This window comes from Nyctereutes procyonoides, unplaced genomic scaffold (assembly GCF_905146905.1).
Source record: "Nyctereutes procyonoides isolate TBG_1078 unplaced genomic scaffold, NYPRO_anot_genome, whole genome shotgun sequence".
Lineage (NCBI taxonomy): Eukaryota > Metazoa > Chordata > Mammalia > Carnivora > Canidae > Nyctereutes > Nyctereutes procyonoides.
Genome location: NW_026575133.1, coordinates 24695322 through 24717985, shown reverse-complemented (window position 1 = coordinate 24717985; position 22664 = coordinate 24695322). Strand labels below are relative to the sequence as shown.

Here is a 22664-nt window from a genome sequence, read left to right as displayed (position 1 = left end):
TGATCTATGCCACTGAGACTGCCTTGAACACAAGCTTTATACCCAGAGAAACGACCCTGCTGCCCCAAGGTGCTGTCCTAGGTTCTTCTAGCGTTCAGAGTGTCTATCTTCACCCCACTGTGGTATATCACGGACTCTGTTCCAGGCCCCAAACCTTGTTCTGTAGGATCCTCTTTTGAGGTTGACATGCTCCTGTTCTCTCAAGGCCCAGACATCTACTGAATCTAACAGTCCTGATTATCATGACAACAGGCAGGAGTACCTGTCACTGTCATGTTGCTCTGCATACTTAGAGCTACCCAGGCCTCCTGGAGACAGAAAGCCAACAAAACTTGGCTGCATTAGGTCTTCTTGTGGGTAGGCCTTTTGGCACACTTAGCACCATAGCAGACATCATGATTCCTCAGTGTGCCCCGGACCCTGCCTTCTCTACCCATGAGCAGCTCTGGGGCACTGACCATATGTGATACTCAGGCCTTCAAGCTTCTATAAAATGAGGTCCCAACTCTTCACAAAGATGGATAGATGTGATGAGCCCAAGAATAGATGCCCACCATCAGTAGTCGTGATGGAAATGCAAATCCTAACAAAAGCAGGAAAGTGCCCCTGCTCATTGTATCATGACAGTAAATGAGACAAAAGAAGAAGTGTTGATGAGGATGCAGAGACAGTAAAATCCTCAAATGCTGCTGGACTTGTGCCCAGAGCAGCCCACATTGTCCAGGAAAATCAGGCCCGAGCCCTGACCAAGCCAGGCTTTTCCAGGGGCCAAAGTGGGCCAGTCACAGCCCAGCCACCTGCAGACCACGTTGGCATCATTGGTGTGCCAGCTGTCATTGCACACGGTGCCCCACAAGCCTCTGTACAGGACCTTTCGTGGCACTGACACCGGTCACCTCCGTTCACCAGCCTCGGGGCCGATCCCAAGGGAAACAAATGGGAAAATTTGAAACCCACACCTACTTAAGACCTGCCTGTTAGAGACTCAGTGACTGGGAACCACATAATGTGCCCACAAGGTCCTTAAGGAGCAATGATTCACCCCGAATGGAGAAAAAAGGGATGGATGGGAAGAAGAGAAACATTCCAAGTGGGGTGCCCAAAGACTTAATTGGCCACCCATGGTGGTCACTTGATGGTTGATATGGTTTGAACAGCTAGTAGAAAGAAACACAGGTCAGATACAAAGCGCATTGGTGTCACAACAGAATCAAAGGTCAAAGAACATCATGTATATCTCCCCAGAGCAGGCCTCCATGTGCTCTTGAGTAGACAGAGCCAGGCCTGCCATAATCTCTCTGTCCTGAGGGAGCCTAACACTTGTCCTACCGCCATTGTCTGTCTTTATGTGGCTGGGGACTGAGGTTCTGGCAGGTTGAATATCACTGCCAGGCTCAAAGAGGCCACCAAGTCATTGCACTGTCTGCATGTGGGAACTGCAAGAATGAGTCTGGACACAGCTGAACATAACTCCAAGTCCACCAGCTCAGGTACAATGCTCTCCCTCTTTGCAAAGCAAAAGTGACTAGTGCTCTAGTGCCCTAGTGCCCTAGTGCAGGAGGTCAGCCTGTGCAAATGGGGTCTAGCTAACTCGTTGGGGGTCATAACTGTGTAATGAGATCAAAGGCAGCCGATTAAAATCATGGGAAGGAATATTCAAGGATAGCCTCAAGTGGCCATTTCAGTTCTTAAGAGTGAAGAAATAGCCATTCCAGGATGGAAAATTTACTTGTAAAGAGTAGATGAGTTGTGTTATTATCCATTTACTGTCTCCCTCCCTTCTCTCAGAGCTTTTGAGATTCCCCTGAGATATAAAAGTCCACATTCGATTCTTTGAAGATTCCCTGTTCGATCTCGAAAAGCAGGACAAGTAGCTCTCCTTATTGAAACAAAGCTATCCACGGAGCCTGAAGGATAAAAAGGCTGCATGTCTTGAGCGAAAGGCAGGCTGTGTGTGTGTGTGCGTGCATCTTGGGTGCAGTGTATGGTGAGGCAGATCTGAGTAGGTTACATGCACAAGTTCAAGCGGCCTGTGCATTTACAGGCCTCTACTGCATGGACAGCCTCTCTGGGGTTGATAACCCTGTGTTCTTAAGTGGAAACATATGATACCTACCACGACTGGTTTAGATACCAGGCGCCACCAATGTAGAAAGAAAATGAAGTAATTTTAGGACTTTATTGGATAACTTTTCATTCTGTGCTCATTAGTTGGTAAGGAAAGGTCAATTCTATGCCTTCCTGATGTACGTCTCAGAGTCTGGACAAATTCACTTTACACTGTGAATGGCCCAGATGGCCTGGAGTTGGTGCTAGTACTTCTCAACATACTCGGCACTGTCTATTTCCACCGTGGGGTAGAGAACACTTTGGGGATGACTCTCCCAACAGGAAAGAATTATGGAACACACAAGCACTGGAAGGAGTCCTGTGGGAGCCTATGTCTCAAATGCTCCCAATTCTGAATTGCATATTTACTTTCTTTTTTTTATAAATTTATTTTTTATTGGTGTTCAATTTGCCAACATATAGAATAACACCCTGTGTTCATCCCGTCAGAGCCCACCTCAGTGCCCGTCACTCAGTCTCCCCCATCCCCCACTAACCTCCCCTTCCACCACCCCTAGTTCGTTTCCCACAGTTAGGAGTCTTTCATGTTCTCTCTCCCTTTCTGATATTTCCCACTTATTTTTTCTCCTTTCCCCTTTTTTCCGTTTCACTACTTTCATCTGAATTGAAGAGAGGGGACCAACAGCATTTCCACTGTAAAATCTCTAATCAAAACCGGACAACAGAAGGGGTGGGGGATCCAGATGGGCCTGGAGTTTCAACTAAGTAGGAGTCAAGGTCCTGGGGACTCAGCTGCTGGTCATGGTAGCAAACACCAGAGTCCCGCACGAGAAGAGAAGAGAAGAGAAGAGTTCTCTTTCAACTTCTAGAAATACAAGAGTTGAATTCCAGACAAGATACATGCTGGGCTGGGCCCAGCTACTCACCTGTCGTAGTAGGAGGGATTGCTGTAGATGCTGCAAAGAAAGAGGACACATCATCAGTCTCTGTGAACGATGTGCAGAAAGAAGCTTCCCAGGGTCAAGACAAACAAAAATTCTGAAGGACCATCCTCACAGGCACAGGAAAGACTTTCTGGGAGTGGTCCTGGGGGAAGAGCTGTAAACTACACCTCAGGGGCAGGATTTCACAAACAACAGTGTTGAAGGATTTGAACTCAAAAGCTTTATGCCCTCTCATGTTCGGCTACTCTACGGGTTTCCTTAAAGAAGGTGCTGAGGTCCATGCCTAAACCTGAGGTACGCCAGGATGATGGGTGATGCAGGTTCCTGTCAAGCTATGAGGGAAACCCCGGCCCTTCGGTGAAAACAGGAAGATGATAGAACATTGAAAGGAATAGTTTGTCTAGACAAATTAACAAACAAAACCAGAGGGCAAATATCGTGAGGACCCACCTGAGCAGATGACACTTGCGTCCTCAGAGTGCCTGCAGTTGTGCGAGTTCCAGCCATTGTGGGGGCAGCTCCACAGATAAGACTCGTGCCCGGAGCAGCGCACATCGTCTAGCACAATCGGGCCCGAGCCCTGACCAAAGCGGGCATTTCCTGGGGCCGAGGTGGCCCAGCCACAGCCCAGCTGCCTGCAGACCACGTTGGCATCATTGGTGTCCCAGCTGTCGTCGCACACGGTGCCCCACGAGCCTCTGTACAGGACCTCCACGCGGCCCTGACACGGGTCACCTCCGTTCACCAGCCTCAGGGCCAACCCCGAATCGGTCCCTACCAGGAGACAGGAAAATTGTCTTTCTCTGTGTTTTCGAACGAAGAACTCCTGCATTCTCAGGGCAGGATAATTTCTTCCAGGGCCTTTGCTCTGGGTTCAATTAATGTTTCCTAGCTACAGGACTCTCTGAGTCTTGCTCATCATCATCATCCTCAAGGGGGTATTTGATGGTATCTTTTAGTTCAGCTGACTTATGCGTGTTACTATGTGTTGCACAAAATATCAGGAGATGAAATCCTGAGACTGGTCCCACAATGCAGGGGAGAATATAAGAAGCCAGTAGTCTGATACAGTAGCACAGAGACCACCCTGAACACCATCTTCAGTCCCAGTAATTATTCTGGTCACCAAGAAGGAACTGTCCTAGGCCCTAGTGATCAGAGAGTCTACCTTCACTGGATGGTCCTATATTACAGACCTGAGGACTAGGCTTATTCTTAAGAATTCTTTTCTGCTGACCACTTGTGCTGTTCTCTCAAGCCCCAAGCTTATACTAAAACTTAACAATCCTCCAATTATCAAGGAGATGGGCAATAGTAACTGTCACTCACTCAGTAGTGCACACATAGCGCTGCCTAGAACTCTAGGGAGCAGAGTATTAATAAAACATGCTAGCAATTGGCCTCCTAGCAGGAGGGCATTTGCGAATTTCAGGAGACCACACATCACATTTCTTCAGTGTCCTTCTCCCAAGGACCCTGCCTTCTCTCCACCATGAGCTGGGCACGGGCACTGACCCTGGTGTTGTCCTCAGGATAGTAGGGATATATAAAATGAGGACTCCGCTCTATAAAGAAGAAAGACACATGCAGCAACCAAGTGAACACACCTCCACCATTAGTATCCCTCCAGGAAATGAAAATCCTAAATACAGTGAAAAAGGACCTCCCACCCACTAGATGACTACAATAGAAGAGACTGACGAAGATGTGGAGAAACCAGAACCCTCCAATGCTGCCAAACTAAATTGGTACAGCTGCTATGCTAAACTCTTCCGTGTTTTCCCCAAACTCAAAGATAAAATCATCATATGAACTTCAATTCCACTCCTAATATCCACCCAGAGGAGTTGGAAGAAGGTGTGTGACAAAAATCATGGGCACAGAAGTTCCCAGGAAGACTATTCAAAATAGTCAGTGGCAGAAACTCTCCGCTTAATCTGTCCATGAAGAGATTAATGGGATCATAATGTGGGTGGGGATGCATGCTGCCAAAGTTGACACACGTCTTCATGATTAATCCTGAGAGAATCTGCTGGTGGAAAGAAGGCAGTCACAAAAAGCCACATGTGGCTACCTCCATTCATAGGAAATGTCCAGAATATGCAAATCCAGACACGGAAGGCAACCAGATGAGAGCCTGGAGGGTAGGAATTGTGACTAGTTCAGGGCATGGGATATTGATTAAAGTGATAAGAAATTCTGGAACCAATTAATTGATGCTTGTAGGAGTCATTAGACTAAAAGGGGCTCATCTGCACAGTAAAATAGCAAATGTTATATTAGGAGAAATTACACATCCTGATAGGGCACTAAAGTATTAATTATTTGGACTTTTCTCCAGTGCTGGGGCTCTGAATCCATGATCCCAGTTTCACTGGAGGGTGCAATTAGCATGAGTGGAAACACCTAGTATCTCCAAGGAAGACAAGCAACCAGGCATAGGGACTATTCAGGCCCTATCAGTTCCTCTATGCACATTACACTGTCAACTCAGACCCTGACACTGGACCAGAGACCAGCTCAAGAGCAGAGGCCAACATGGGCTGACACGCATAGAGGGACAAGGCTCTGTGTGGGGGCTGTGGAAGCCAGGGCTGCAATCAGGGGGTATTAGGAAAGGGCCAAGTTCCAAAAAGGGAGTGTTCTCTTCATGTCTCTAATCTCTTGCACTGATTTTGTTGTAGACAAACTATCCTTTCTATGAAACACACCAGTCAAAACCTCTTTCCATGAGGTTCAAGTAGGGCCTAGAGCCAACTCCTCTCCATTTCCCTGGGGGAATATGGGAGTGGGCATATGGACCCTGACCAGCCCATCAGACACAGGAACATGATTCTATTGAAGCAGGTATTGCCAAACACACTACCTAACGTCCTTACAGGAAATGTCACCCAGCCCTCTGAGCACAAGCAGAGTCCTTCTCCTATGACACAGGGGCTTGGGGTTAGCAACTGCCTCTCACATGCAGAAAGCAAAGCAAGGATGAAGCCCGTCCATATAAGAAACAGGAGAGAGAAGAAAATCTGGCGGCAGATGGTCATGAAACATCCACACCTGAAGTTCCTGAAGGTACACCTGCTCTAAACATCTTAAATGTGAGTGAGTTTGATATAATAGTTCTGTGCTAGGATAAGAGAAGCCGAGCTGGTTTCCTCTATCACTTACTGATATATCTCCAAACTGGAGGTTGACTGATAATAATCACGTTTGGATAAAGGACCCCCCTCCCATGGGACCAGGGGGTGAAGTCAGATGCCAAACTCAGGATTTCAGAATTTCACTGAAACCAGTTGAGTACTGGGAGAATTTGCATACTTTTCAGGATCTGCAGGATGCTTGCCCTAGGGAGTTGTATCCCACCAATCTTCAGAGAAACACAAAGCAGGACTAGAAAGGATTAGAAACTTCTGTATCCCAGTGTTCCTGGAGGTATATCTGATCTAAATATCTTACATGTGAGAGCCATTGAGTTGAGATCTCTGCTAGCTTTAGAGGAGAGGAACTAGGTTCTTGTCAAATGCAAACAAAAACGTCATGACTGATATCCTCAAACTGGTAGGAGACTGGAAAAATAACTCTTGTGGCTAAAGGGAACCCCCACACACACCGGATGGGGAGGTGAGGTCAGACACTACACTCAACAATCTGGAGTTTCATCCAGTCTGGTTGACTATGGGGTGAATCTGGATACTTAGGCAGGCACTGAGGATGCTGACCATAGGTAGTTGTATACCGCCGATATGCAGAGAAACACAAAGCAGGGTTAGAATGGTTGGAAATAGAACCAAGCTTGGCTCAAGTGATGAGTCAGTGGGACAGGGACAGTGGCGTCTGGTGAGTTCTGCTAGCTAGAGGGGAAAGGGGGAATCATGAGAGTTTTTGGCAGGCATCATGACACTTGCACACCTGCATCCTGCCCCCTTCCACCTGGGGGGGGCTGTGCAAGCCTCCTGCTCTGCTACCTTTTTTGGTGCAAAGACCTTGTGTACATCAGCCAGATCCCTCCACATCTCTCAGCCTGGCATGTCCCTTGTCCCTTAGAAACCTTTGCCACTTGTCTATCTTGACTCATAGACGACGCAGGAGATCCTCACAGGAATCTTGGAAGAAAGAGTCAGGAGCATTCAGGGTCAACATGGAGCCAGCTGTATATCCCTGTATCTAGAGCACCTTCTTCTCATAGTGGTCTCAAATCCCTGGGGCTCTGTCCCTACCACTTTGGATATACACATTGGATTGTGATAAATCTGAGAGTGATGCAAATGCTGAACATTGGGAAGGATCCAGACTGCTCTGACGGCTCTCTAAGAAGACATCAGTGCTCCCCATGGCTCATTCTCCCCCTCTGCTGTCTCCCCAGACAGCATTTCAATTGAAATTCTTGGCACCCATGGCCAGTTCTCTGAATTGGTAGGCAACAGTCTCTTGGGATTCTGGGAAAGGATTAGATGAAAACTCATGGATGATGGGAAAATAGGGCCAAATGAATCCCATGTCTACATAAGAGCTGCCTGTAGAGACTCAGTGACTGGGAACCACAAAATGTGCCCACAAGGCCCTCAAGGAGCAATGGTTCACCCAAAATGGAGAGGAAAGGGACGGATGCGAAAGGAGAAAAGAAACATTCCAAATACGGTGGCCAAAGACCTACCTGGCTGGATGGTTGATTCGGTTGGAGTAGCTATGAGAAAGAAACACAAGTCAGACACAAAGCACATGGGTGTTGCAACGGAATCAAAGATCAAAGAACATCATCCTATCTATCCGTCCTGAGATCAAGCCTCCATGTGGTCCTGAGTAGACAGAGCCATGGCCTGCCATAACCTCTCAGTCCTGTGGGAGCCTAATCCTATGTCCTACCGCCATTGTCTGCCTCAATGTGGCTGAGGACTGAGGATCTAGCAGGTTGAATATCACTGCCAGGCTCAAAACAGGCCACCAACGTCATTGCACTAGCTCCATGTGGGAACAGCAAGAATGAGTTTGGACACAGCCTGAAATAGCTCAGAGTCCACCAGCTCCGGGGCAATGGTCTCACTCTTTACAGGTAGTTTGGTCCTGGTAGGGGGTCAGGCTCAGCAACAGGGAACCAGCTAACTAGTTGGGGGTCTAGCTCTGTAATGAGATCAAAGGCAGCCAATTAAGTTGATGGGAAGAAAACATTCAAGGACATCCACAAGTGGCCATTTCAGTTCTTAGGCGTGAAGGAAAGCTGTTGAGCAATAGCCATTCCAGGGTGGAAAATGTACTTGTAAAGAGTTGATTAGTTGTGAAATTATCCATTTACTGTCTGCCTCCCTTCTCTCAGAACTTTTGTGGTAACCCAAGTAATATCTTCGATTTCTTTAAAAGAAGGGGAAGTAGATCTCCTTATTGAAACAAAAGTTACCCACGAGGCAGGAAGGATAAAAAGGCTCCATGTCTCGAGGGAGAGGCAGCCTGTGTGTGTGCGTATATCTTGGGGGCAGTGTATGGCGGGCCAGGTCTGTGTAGCTTATAACGCACAAGGTCAAGCGGCCTGTGCATTTACAGGCCTCTACTCCATGGACAGCCTATCTGGGGATGATAACCCCGTGTCCTTAGACGGAGACATATGATACCTACCATGAGTGGTTGTAGATGAAGGGTGCCACCAATCTAAAAAGAAAATGAAGTAATTTCAGGACTTTAGTGGAAAATTTTTCACTCTGTGCTCATTAGTTTGGTAAGGAAAGTTCAATTCTATCTTTTCCTGATGAACTTCTCAGAGTCTGGGCAATTCCACTTTACGCTGTGGATGGGCCAGATGGCCTGGAGTATGGCGCTAGTACTTCCCAGCATACTCGGCACTGAGTGGAATTTCCACCGTGTGGTAGAAAACACTTTAAGGATGCCTCTCTCAACATGAAGGAATTCAGGAACACACAAGCACTGGTAGGAGTTCTGTTGGTGTGTATTTCTCAGACGACCCCAATTCTGACTTGAACATTTACTTTATCTGGTATGAACAGAGGGGATCAAAAGCTCTTCCGCTACAGACTTATGAGTAAACCCTCAGAGCAGAGAGGGGCAGAGGATACAGATGGGCCAGTTGTCTCATCTTGGGAGCCAACACCCTAGGGACTTAGCTGCTGGTCACTGTAGCAAGTACCAGAGTCCTCCAAGGGAAGAGCCTCGTCCCCCCTTCCAACTTCTAGAAACATGAGAGTCAAATATCAGACATGATTCATGCTGGGCTGGGTACAGCTACTCACCTGTCGTATTGGGAGGGTTTCCAGTAGATTCTGCAAAGTAAGAGGACACATCATCAGTCTCTGTGAATGATGTGCAGAAAGAAGCCTCTCAGGCTTCAGACAAACAGAAGTGCTGAGGGACTGTCCCCGCTAGAACTAAGAAAGACTTGCTGGGAGTGGTCCTGAGGAGTAGAGCTGGTAAATACCCTCAGGGGCAGGATCCCACAAGGAACAGTGTTTCAGGAATCTGGTCTCTAAACCATTATGCCCATTCAAACAGGACTCCTCCACCCGCACTTTAAAGAAGGTGCTATGATCCACCTGAAAAACTGATGTACGTCAGGATGATGGGTGATGCAGCTCCCTCTCAAGCTATGGGAGAAAGCCTTGCCCTTCTATGACACTCAGGAATATGAAACAACAGTGAAAGAAATGAGTTTTATCTAGAAAAAATAACAAACAGAAACAGAGGGCCAGCATTGTAAGGACCCACCTGAACAGATGACACTTGCGTCCTCATAGTGCCTGCAGTTGTGTGAATTCCAGCCACTGTGGCTACAGCTCCACAGGTAGGACTCATACCCAGAACAGCTCACGTCGTCCAGCACAATCGGGCCAGATCCCTGACCAAAGTGGGCATTGTGTGGGGCCGAGGTGGCCCAGCCACAGCCCAGCTGCCTGCAGACCACGTTGGCATCATTCGTGTCCCAGCCGTCATCACACACGGTGCCCCATGAGCCTCTGTACAGGACCTCCACGCGGCCCTGACACCGGTCACCTCCATTCACCAGCCTCAGGGCCAACCCCGAATCAGTCTCTAGCGGGAGACAGGAAAATTTTCTGGTTTTGAAGGAAGAACTCCTGTACTCTGATTGTAAGATAATTCCTTTCAGGGGACACAAGTTCTGGTTTCAATTAATGTTCCCCAGCAACAGGGGTCTCAGAATCTTGCTCCTCCTCATCATCCTTAAGGGGCTACTTGATGTTACCCTCGAGTGTCAGCTGATGTATGCATGTAACAACAGATTGCACACAATATCAGGATTTGAAATCCTAAGGCTGGTCCCACAATGCAAGGGAGAATATGAGGAGCCGGTAGTCTGACGTGGACCATTGACACCACACAGAACATGTGCTTCAGTCCCAAAGATCCATCCAGCCTCCAAGAAGGAGCTGTCCTAGGTCCTAGTGTTCAGAGAGTCTACTTTCACCCAACGGTCCTAATCACAGACCCTTCTCCCCAGCCCAAGGCTTGTTCTGAAGGATCCCTTTCTGCTGACCACTTGATCCTGTTCTCTCAAGCCCCATGCTTGTACTGCATCTTAACAATCCTCTGATTATCAAGAAGATGGGCAAGAGTAACTATCACTCATCTTAGCTGTGTACATAGTGCAGCCTAGGACTCTGGAGGCAGAAAAGTAACAAAACATGGTAGCATTAGGCCTCCTTGCAAAATGGGCATTTTCCAAGTTAAGCGGGAGACCACACATCACGTTTCCTCAGTCTCCAATGTATCCTGCCTTCTTTCTGCCATGAGCTAGACACTGGCACTGACAGTAGTCTGGTCCTAGGGCCTCAAGGGTCTATAAAGTGAGGACTCTGCTCTACAAAGAAGAGAGACACGTGCATCAACCATGTGAACACATCCCCACCATCAGTATCCTTGCAGGAGATAAAAATCCTACGCATAGTGAGAAAGTACCTCCTGCCTACAAGATGGCTAAAATAAAAGAGACAGAAGAAGTGTTGGTGAGGATGTGGAGAAACCAGAGCTCTCCAATGCCACCTAGGGAAACCTGAATTGGTACAGCTGCTATGCTAAACATTTCTTTGTTTCCTCAAAACGGAAATATATAATCATCATGTGACTCGCATTTTCGCTCCTAGATATTCACCCGAGGAGCTGGAAATAGGTGTTTGACAAAATCATGTGCACAGAAGGTCCGGGAAGATGATTCAAGATAGTCAGGGGTGGAAACACTCCACTTCATCTGTCCATCAACAGATGAATGGGATCATAATATGGGTGGGGATACATGTTGCCAAAGTTTACACACTTCTTTGTGGTGAGTTCTGAGAAAAATCTGCTGGCTGAAAGAAGCCAGTCACAAAAGGCAACATGATGGCTACCTCCATTTGTAGGAAATGTTCAGAAAGTGCAAATCCAGACAAAGAAGGCAACCAGGTGAGAGCTGGAGGAACACAGGTATGGGTTGGACTAGTTCAGGGCATGGGATATTCATTAAGGCGATAAGAAACTCTGGAACTAAATAATTGATGCTTGTAGTAATCATTAGACTAAAAGGTCTCAACTGCACAGTAAATTGGTACATTTTATATTTAGAGTAATCACAGACCCTGAAAGGGCAGAAAAGCATTAATTTTTGTTCTTTTCTCCAGTGCTGGGGCACTGAATCCATGATCCCAGTCTCATTGGAGGGTGTACTTAGCATGAGCTGAGATTCCTACAGTCTACAAGGAAGACAAGCAACCAGGCATGTGGGACTATCCAGACCCTCTCAGTTCTTCCACCCATACTGCACTGTCAACTCAGACCCTGACACTGGGCCAGAGGCCAGCTCAAGAGCAGAGGCCAACATAGGCTGACACACCTATTGAGAGGGAGGGCTCTGTGTGGGGGCTGTGGAAGCCAGGGCTGCACTCAGCAGAGAGTACTTGGGAGAGGGCCAAGCTCAACAGAGAGGGCAGTGTTCTCTTCATGTCTCAAATCTTTTACACTGATTTTGTGGTAGACAAACTATCCTTTCTATGAAACACACCAGTCAAAACCTCTTTCCATGAGGTTCCAGTAGGGCCTAGAGCCAACTCCTCTCCATTACCCTAGGGTAATATGAAGGTGAGCATATGGACCCCGACCAGCCCATCAGACACAGGAACATGGTTCTAGCAGTTATTGACAAACAGGCAACCTAGATTCTTTCCAGGAAATGCCAGTCAGAGATCAGGGCACAAGTAGAGTCCTTCTCTCATGACACAGGGGCTTGGGGTTGGCAACTGCCTCTCACATGCAGAAAGCAAAGCTAGGGTGAAGCCCGTCCATATAAGAAACAGGAGAGAGAAGAAAATCTGGCGGCAGATGGTCTGAAACATCCACACCTGAAGTTCCTGAAGGTACACCTGCTCTAAACATCTTAAATGTGAGTGAGTTTGATATAATAGTTCTGTGCTAGGATAAGAGAAGCCGAGCTGGTTTCCTCTATCACTTACTGATATATCTCCAAACTGGAGGTTGACTGATAATAATCACGTTTGGATAAAGGACCCCCCTCCCATGGGACCAGGGGGTGAGGTCAGATGCCAAACTCAGGATTTCAGAATTTCACTGAAACCAGTTGAGTACTGGGAGAATTTGCATACTTTTCAGGATCTGCAGGATGCTTGCCCTAGGGAGTTGTATCCCACCAATCTTCAGAGAAACACAAAGCAGGACGAGAAAGGATTAGAAACTTCTGTATCCCAGTGTTCCTGGAGGTATATCTGATCTAAATATCTTACATGTGAGAGCCATTGAGTTGAGATCTCTGCTAGCTTTAGAGGAGCTGAACTGGGTTCTTGTCAAATGCAAACAAAAACGTCATGACTGACATATCCCCAAACTGGTAGGAGACTGGAAAAATAACTCTTGTGGCTAAAGGGAACCCTCCCACACACCGGATGGGGAGGTGAGGTCAGACACTACACTCAACAATCTGGAGTTTCATCCAGTCTGGTTGACTATGGGGTGAATCTGGATACTTAGGCAGGCACTGAGGATGCTGACCATAGGTAGTTGTATACCACCGATATGCAGAGAAACACAAAGCAGGGTTAGAATGGTTGGAAATAGAACCAAGCTTGGCTCAAGTGATGAGTCAGTGGGACAGGGACAGTGGCGTCTGGTGAGTTCTGCTAGCTAGAGGGGAAAGGGGGAATCATGAGAGTTTTTGGCAGGCATCATGACACTTGCACACCTGCATCCTGCCCCCTTCCACCTGGGGGGGGCTGTGCAAGCCTCCTGCTCTGCTACCTTTTTTGGTGCAAAGACCTTGTGTACATCAGCCAGATCCCTCCACATCTCTCAGCCTGGCATGTCCCTTGTCCCTTAGAAACCTTTGCCACTTGTCTATCTTGACTCATAGACGACGCAGGAGATCCTCACAGGAATCTTGGAAGAAAGAGTCAGGAGCATTCAGGGTCAACATGGAGCCAGCTGTATATCCCTGTATCTAGAGCACCTTCTTCTCATAGTGGTCTCAAATCCCTGGGGCTCTGTCCCTACCACCTTGGATATACACATTGGATTGTGATAAATCTGAGAGTGATGCAAATGCTGAACATTGGGAAGGATCCAGACTGCTCTGACGGCTCTCTAAGAAGACATCAGTGCTCCCCATGGCTCATTCTCCCCATCTGCTGTCTCCCCAGACAGCATTTCAATTGAAATTCTTGGCACCCATGGCTAGTTCTCTGAATTGGTAGGCAACAGTCTCTTGGGATTCTGGGAAAGGATTAGATGAAAACTCATGGATGATGGGAAAATAGGGCCAAATGAATCCCATGTCTACATAAGAGCTGCCTGTAGAGACTCAGTGACTGGGAACCACAAAATGTGCCCACAAGGCCCTCAAGGAGCAATGGTTCACCCAAAATGGAGAGGAAAGGGACGGATGCGAAAGGAGAAAAGAAACATTCCAAATACGGTGGCCAAAGACCTACCTGGCTGGATGGTTGATTCGGTTGGAGTAGCTATGAGAAAGAAACACAAGTCAGACACAAAGCACATGGGTGTTGCAACGGAATCAAAGATCAAAGAACATCATCCTATCTATCCGTCCTGAGATCAAGCCTCCATGTGGTCCTGAGTAGACAGAGCCATGGCCTGCCATAACCTCTCAGTCCTGTGGGAGCCTAATCCTATGTCCTACCGCCATTGTCTGCCTCAATGTGGCTGAGGACTGAGGATCTAGCAGGTTGAATATCACTGCCAGGCTCAAAACAGGCCACCAACGTCATTGCACTAGCTCCATGTGGGAACAGCAAGAATGAGTTTGGACACAGCCTGAAATAGCTCAGAGTCCACCAGCTCCGGGGCAATGGTCTCACTCTTTACAGGTAGTTTGGTCCTGGTAGGGGGTCAGGCTCAGCAACAGGGAACCAGCTAACTAGTTGGGGGTCTAGCTCTGTAATGAGATCAAAGGCAGCCAATTAAGTTGATGGGAAGAAAACATTCAAGGACATCCACAAGTGGCCATTTCAGTTCTTAGGCGTGAAGGAAAGCTGTTGAGCAATAGCCATTCCAGGGTGGAAAATGTACTTGTAAAGAGTTGATTAGTTGTGAAATTATCCATTTACTGTCTGCCTCCCTTCTCTCAGAACTTTTGTGGTAACCCAAGTAATATCTTCGATTTCTTTAAAAGAAGGGGAAGTAGATCTCCTTATTGAAACAAAATATCTCTTGTGGCTAAAGGGAACCCCCCGACACTGGATTGGGAGGTGAGGTCAGACACTAATCTCAACATCTGAATTTCATCCAGTCTGGTTGACTATGGGGAGATTTGGATGCTTAAGCCAGCACTGAGGATGCTTACCATAAGTAGTTGTATACCACCAATCTGCTGAGAAAATTAAAATAGGATTAGAATGGATTGAAATAGAACAAACGTGTCTCAAGTAAAGAGTACATGGGACAGGGACAGTGGGGTTGGGGAGTTCTGCTAGCTGAGAGAAAAAAGGGGCATTGTGATCATTTTTCACAAGGTCATGACAGTTGCACATCTGCATCCTGCCACTTTCCTCCTGGGTGTGCTGTGCAAGTCGCCTGCTCTGCTAACTTATGTGTGACAAAGCATGGCCTACATCAATCAGGTCCCTCCACATCTCTCAGCCTGGCGAGTTTTTTTTTTTTTTTTGTCCCTTAGAAAACCCTTGCCACTTGTCTATCTTCACTCATGGACAACTGAGGGAATTCCCATATGAAGCCTGGAAGAAAGAGTCAGGGTCATCGAGGGTCAACCTGGAGCCAACTAGGTAGCCCTGTACCCAGAACACATCCATCACTCCCACCCCTGGACTCTGTCCACCACTATGGATATATACATTGGATGCTGATGAATCTGAGGATGTTGTAAGCACTGAGCTGTGGACATAAGCGGTCATCAGCTTCCATTCTCACACTCAACTTGTCAGCCCAAGCTGCATTCAGCTGAAATTCAAGGCACCCATGGCCAGGTATCTGAACCTGTGGTCAGCTCGCTCCTGCAACTATGAAAGGACCAGGTGAAAACTCATGGACTGATGGAAAAATGGGACAACATGAGGGCCATGTCTACTTAAGAGCAGCCTGTTGGAGACTCAGTGAGTGGGTGGGACACAAAATGTGCCCATAAGTTCTCAAAAGAGCAGTAGTTTCCCCACAAATGGGAAGAAGAGGGATGGATGGGATAGGCAAAAAGGGACATTCCAAGTAGGGTCACCAAAGACTCACCTGGCTGGGGTGTGGATTGAGAGACAGCAGCTGTGAAAAAGAAAGAAACACGAGTCAGATACAAAGCACACTTCTGTTCCAACTGGAACAGTGGTCAAGGAAATTCATCCCCTACCTACTGAAATCAAGCCTCCATGAGCTCCTGAATACACAGAGCCATGGCCTGCCATCATCTCTCAGTCCTGTGGGAGCCCCACCCTATGTCCTGCCTTGGTGGGCCTGAATGCTGACATTCAGGAGGTGGAATGTCACTGCCAGGTCAGGACAGGCCATCAAAGCCATTTTGCTATTAGCAAGTGGGAACAGCAAGAATGAATCTGGGCAGTTAGCCTATTGAGACCCCCATTCCACCAGTCAGGTGCAATGCTCCCAGTTTTTACAGGCTTTTTTAGGATTACTGTAGAAGGTCAACTTGGTCCCCATAGTACTATGTATTTCTTTGTCATTCCATGTTCTAGTGAGCTGCCGTTTACTGCACCTTCCCCACTTCCCAGTGCTCTTCATTGCCTTCAGAATTGGCAGTTGAAACTGCAAACCTGTTCTCTGAGTTGGCTTTAAGGGGGACCCAGAATAACAAACCATGGAGTGAAGGTAGTTCAGTTTACAACCAAATTCCCAAAACCTGTGCCTTGAGAAGTAACGCCCTGGGAAATGGGATGTAGACTGAGCAGATGATCTTACTGACAGAAAGGGCACATTGCCTCTGCCCACTGCATGACGGATGGTCTTCCTCACCTCCTGTGCCATTGAGGCTCCAAAGCAATACAGGTCCACACGGGAAGGAATTGCCTCTAATGTCCCATTACAGGGAACCAGTTGTCCCCAGGAAAGCTGGCAAGGCACAGCATATCCGGGAGAGAGTCATGGGGGCACCAGTATAATTATCAGATGGAAAGATCACTAAGAATGGGGACCTGGGATTTTTGAGGTTCACCTGAGCAGATGACACCTGCATCTTCTGAGTGTCCACAGTTGTGTGAGTTCCAGCCATTGTGGGGGCAGCTCCACAGGGAGGACTCGTGCCCAGAGCAGCGCACATTGTCCAGCACAATCGGGCCTGAGCCCTGACCAAAGCGGGCATAACCTGGGGCCGAGGTGGCCCAGCCACAGCCCAGCTGCCTGCAGACCACGTTGGCATCACTGGTGTCCCAGTCGTCATCACACACGGTGCCCCACGAGCCTCCATACAGGACCTCCACGCGGCCCTGACACCGGTCACCTCCATTCACCAGCCTCAGGGCCAAACCTGATTCGGTCCCTGGCAGAAGACAGGAAAACAGTCTTTCTCTGTGTTCTTGAAGGAAGAACTCCTGCACTCTGAGTACTGGACCATTCCTTCAGGGGGTGCATGCTGTGGGTTCAGTTAATGTTCCCCAGCAACAGGACTCTCCCAAACCCCATCATCCTCAATCCACTCAAGTGCCCGTTTGATGCTACCCTTGAATGTCAGTTGACTAACACATGTTCACTGATGGTTGTCCACAACGTCAGGATTTCAATTGTTGACCCTGACCCCCCATATACAAGGGGAAAGTAGAAGCCCGCATCCTCACATAGGACCACTGGGACCACCCTGAACACTTGCTTCAGGCCCAGAGATCCAACACAGCAGCCACTAAGGTGCTGTCCTACATCGTAGTGTTCAGAGAGTCTACCTTCACCCCACTGTCCTATATCAGGGAGGCTCCTCCTGGACCCAAAGCTTGGGCTGAAGGATCTTTTTCCGATGATCATTTGCTCTTGTTCTCTCCAGCCCCAGGCTTGTACTGAATCTTAAACAATCCTCTGATAATCGTGACAATGGGTAGTAGTAACTGTCACTGAATTGGAGCTGTGCATACTTAGAGCTGTGGTGGCCTCTGGGTGGCAGAAAAGAAACAAAACGTAGTAGCCTTAGGCCTCCTTGCAGGAAGGTCACTTGCCACATGCAGTACTAGATGAGACAGCATGATTCCTCAGTCTCCCTTGGACCCTGCCTTCACTACCCAAAGAGCTGGCCCCACACACTGACCATACCCGGTCCTCAGACCTTCAGGTGTCTAAAAGGTGGGGGCTCTGCTCTTTGAAGAAGAAGGACACGTGCAGCAAGCTCATGAACACACCCCCACCATCACTAGCCTGCAGGAGATGCAAGTCCTAACCACAGTGAAAGAGCACCTCCCGCCCACTAGATGACTACAATAAAAGAGAATGAAGAAGTGTTGGTGAGGATGTGGAGAAAGCAGAGCCCTCAGAAGCTCCAGGGGGAAACCGAATTTGGTCCATCTGCTACCCTAAACACTTCTGGGCATCCACAAAATGTAAACATAAAATCATCATATCAACCGCATTCCCACTCCTAGATATAACCCAAATAATAGAAATAGAAATAATTTATAGATATATATAAATTAGATAGATAGATAGATAGATAGATAGATAGATGATAGATGATAGACAGATAGATACAGATGTTGCTGGGAATACTATTCAAAATATCCAAAGATCAAACAGTAAACCCGTCTGGCAACAGGTGAATGGATTCATATATGGGTGGAGATGCATGTTGCCAATGTCTACACGCCCCTTCATGGTGGACCTTGAGAAAGTCTGTGGCCTGAAAGAAGCCTGTCACAAAAGACCACTTGATGGCTGCTTCCATTCACAGGAAATGTCCAGAACTGGCGAATCCAGAGACAGGAGAGAGGCAAGGCAGAGAGGAGATGGTCAAGGGAAAGTAGATTGGGATGTGACCGGTTCAGGGAATGAGATATCCATTAGATGTGGTGAGAAACTCTGGTACTGTGTTGTTGAGGGCTGTAGCATTGAGTCAGTAGCCTAGAAGCCTCTCCACAGCACACATTACAATGCTAACACTTACATAGGGAGAAGCACAGACGATGAGAGGGCAGAAAAGCAATAACTATGACTTTTCTCCAGTCTTGGGTCACTGAGTCCTAGTCTCACTGGAGGACGTAACTAGCATGAGCTGAGACTCCTACCATCCCAAAGGAATACAAGCACCAGGTCTTGGGGCCATCCAGCCCTCTCAGCTCCTACATAGATACTGCTCTAGCAACTCAGACCCTCATGCTGGGACAGAGCCCAGCTAGCTCGAGCAAGGGCCAATGTGGGCTGATATTCTCACAGAGGAGCAAGGCCCTGGGTGGGGACTCTAGGAGCCCGGGCAGCACTCAGCAGGGAGACCTTGGGAGAGGGTCAGGCTCTGACAGGGGAGTGTCCTCTTCCTGTCTCAAATCTCTTGCCCTGACACCATTCCTTTTATTAAACAAACCAGCCAAAACCTCTATCCAAGAGGTGCAAGGAGGGCCTAGAGCCACTTCCTCATCCTCTCCCCTGGGGAATATGAAGGTGAACATATGGACCCAGATGACCAGCCCACAGAGCACAGGGACATCACTCTAGTGAAGCAGGTATTGCCAAACAGACTGTTGAAACTCATTCCAGGATATGTCAGCCAGAGACCAGGGACTAGTGAAGACCTTTCTCCTGGTGACACAGGGGCTTGAGATTGGCAACTGCCCCTCACATGGAGTAAGCAAAGCAAGGGTGAAGCCCATTCACATTAGAAACCGGAGGCAGGACAAAAGCTGGTGGCAGACAGTCCTAAAACTTCTACTTCCTGGTGTTCCCGAAGCTACACCTGCTCTAAACTTCCTACATGTGAGCACCCCTCAGCTCTCTGCTAGCATATCAGAAGCTGAGCTGGGTTGCTGTCACTTACACACAAAAACATGGTGACTGAGTATGCCCAAACCGGTAAGTGATGGAAAATAATAGCTCTTGGGGTTAAAGGCAACCTGCACGCTGGACCAGGTGGTGAATTCAGACACTGAACGCCAGATTCTGGAATTTCACCCAGGCTTTTTGACTACTGGGTGAATGTGGATACTTCAGCAGGATCTGCAGGATGCTTACCATGGGAAGGACTTGTTAAATTAAGAGCAGCCTGTTGGAGACTCAGTGACTGTGTGTGGGGCACAAAATGTACCCACAAGTTCTACAAAGAGCAGTAGGTCCCCCCACATGGGAAGAAGAGGGATGGATGGGACAGGCAAAAAGGGACCTTCCAAGAAGAGTCCCTAAAGACTCACCTGGCTGGGGTGTGGACTGGGAGACAGCAGCTGTGAGAAAGAGACACGAGTCAGACACAAAGCACACTGCTGTCCAACTGGATCAAAGAAAAAACGTTCATCCCATACCTACTGGTATTATGCCTCCGTGAGCTCCTGAATACACAGAGCCATGGCCTGTCGTCATCTCTCAGTCCTGCCCCACCCTGTATCCCACTCCCCTTGCCTGCCTTGGTGGACCTGAATGCTGACATTCCGGGAGGTGGAATATCACCGGGAGGCCAGGCACAGTCCACCCAAGTCATTGTACTATTTCAGCGTGGGAACAACAAGAATAAGTTTGAGAGTTAGCCTATTAAGATCTCAACTCCACCAGCCCAGGTGCAACGTTCCCAATTTTTACAAGCCTTTTCAGGGTTCCTGTAGGAGGTCAACTCGTTCCCCAGAGTCCGATGTGTTTCTTTGGCATTCCGTGTACTGGGGAGCTGCCATTTACTGCACCTTTCCCACTTCTCAAAGTATCTTTACTGCCCTCCCAAATTCCCAATGTAGAGCCATCCTGTTCTCTTAGATCACTTCATGGAGGACCCAGAATAACAAAATCATGACGGAGTGAAGGGGGCTCATTTTCCACCCACATTCCCCAACGATGTGTACTGAGAAGAAAGGCCCTGGGGAGAGGGTTGTGGACCGAAAAGACGATCCTACTGTGTGGAAGGGACTCATTGTGTCTTCTCACTAAGCGGCAGATGGGCCTTTTCACCCTCTGTGCCACTGAGGCTCCAAAGCATTATAGATCCACAAGGGAGGGGCCCCGTCCCTGTTGTGACCCTATATAGCCCTTCAGGAGCCAGCCTTCCTTAGGAAGCTGGCAAAGCACAGCAGCATATCTGGAAGAGGATCAGGTGGGCACCCTGGCATGGGCAGTGTGTCTGTTCTCAGTAAAGATCACCATGAAAGGGGACTGGGATTTTTGAGGTTCACCTGAGCAGATGACACCTGCATCTTCTGAGTGTCCACAGTTGTGCACCTTCCAGCCATTGTGGCTGCAGCTCCACAGGGAGGACTCATACCCAGAGCAGCGCACGTTGTCCAGCACAATCGGGCCTGAGCCTTGACCAAAGCGGGCATAACCTGGGGCCGAGGTGGCCCAGCCACAGCCCAGCTGCCTGCAGACCACGTTGGCATCACTGGTGTCCCAGTCGTCATCACACACGGTGCCCCACGAGCCTTGGTACAGCACCTCCACGCGGCCTTGACACCGGTCACCTCCACTCACCAGCCTCAGGGCCAAACCTGAATCAGTCTCTGAGGGAATAAGAGCAGAAACCCTCCTCCATGTGTATCTCTAAGGCAATAAGCTTAAAATGTTTTGTAGACCGAGGGGCTTCTTCCTGGTCTCAGTCCCCTGGGCAGGTAATGACCTTTGAATATGCCCAGAGGTTAATCTTCACCACAGGTAAAGGAGCAGAGACCTCTCAATCAACTCACAGTTAAGGATGCTCTGATGTAAAGAAGCATCCCATGAGCTTTATGGAGGTGAGATGCTAGACGAGCCCAGCATGCACGGGGCACACCCAGTATGGAGCTCCAGAGCTACTGACACAGCCGAGACCACCGCCCTATCGGGCAGCTTTTTGATTCTGTGGCATCATGACTTGGTTGTGCAAAGTCCCGACATAATGCACCATGGCAAGCAAGGTGCAGAACTAGCATATTCCCCTCCTCTTTCCTTGGCTATCCACCAAGGCCTGGGAGCCACAAGCAAGATCCCAGCAGCACTTGAGGGGCTTCTACGATGCACATAGAGCACCTAGGGGAGGATCTTTGCTGCACATCAGCTCAGGAATCAATGGGGTCAGGTGTCCAACCTCTAAGATTACACCCACAGCCTTATCTTCAGAGATTTATCCGACTATCCCCCAGCTCTACACACACACACACACACACAGGAACAAGGATAAGGAAGGGCACACCCTGAGACTCCTCCTGTCACGTACAAACGCAGACTTTCTCTGAAAGCTCATCCAGAGAGGGTGGACTGATATATTTACCTGCTTCTGTTGTTGAAGGTATGGTGGTGGGGAACCAGGTGCCTGGATATGGCAAAAAGGTAAAGACCAGAGTTAGACAACATGGAATGTGGTGTTTGTAAACTGGTTTTGGCAGGTTTCCTAAGAGTGGTATATCTGCATCCTGCCACCTTCCACCTGGGGGTGCTCTGCTAGCTTTTACAAAGGCCTTGTGTACATCAGCCAGGTCCTTCCACATCTCTTAGCCTGGAGTGTTCTTTTGTCGCTTAGAAAACCCTTGCCACTTGTCTAATTTGACTCATGGACAACTGAAGGGATTCCCATATGAAGCCTGGAAGAAAGAGTCAGGGTCATCGTGGGTCAACCTGGAGCCAACTAGGTAGCCCTGTACCCAGAACACATCCATCACTTATTCGACCCCCATTTCCTGGGCTCTGTCCCTGTCACTTTGGAGATACATGTGACCTGATGATTCTGAGGCTATTGCAAGCTCTGAGCAAGGGACAGTATCCAGCCTGCTCAGATGACATTTCAGTAGGAGGTCATTGGTCATCAGCATCCATACTCCCACTCAACTTGTCAGCCCAAGCTACATTCCAGCTGAGACTCATCGCACCCATGGCCAGGTTTCTGAGCCTGCAGGCAGCTGTCTCTTAGAACACTGAAAGGCTTAGATGAAAACTCATGAACTGATGGAAAGATGGGACCCCTTGAGTCCCATGTCTAACTGAGAACAGTCTGTTGGAGACTCAGTGACAGGGGGATACAACAGGTGCCCACCGGTTTTATACAAAGAGCAATAGTTCACCCAGACTCATGGGAACAGGGATGGGTGGGACCAAAGATAG

At 48.4% G+C, this 22664-nt stretch overlaps 1 protein-coding gene across 1 annotated transcript in view; it reads right to left on the bottom strand.

Moving 5' to 3' along the window:
• DMBT1 (deleted in malignant brain tumors 1) overlaps positions 1-22664 on the bottom strand; it is a 67403-nt gene that overhangs the window by 38401 nt on the left and 6338 nt on the right. The window contains 10 exon segments of the mRNA XM_055345745.1: positions 688-876; positions 879-959; positions 3438-3788; positions 7666-7695; positions 8619-8651; positions 9248-9277; positions 9720-10043; positions 16645-16995; positions 19805-19834; positions 20768-21091. Of these exon segments, the coding sequence (XP_055201720.1) occupies positions 688-876; positions 879-959; positions 3438-3788; positions 7666-7695; positions 8619-8651; positions 9248-9277; positions 9720-10043; positions 16645-16995; positions 19805-19834; positions 20768-21091 (1743 nt within the window).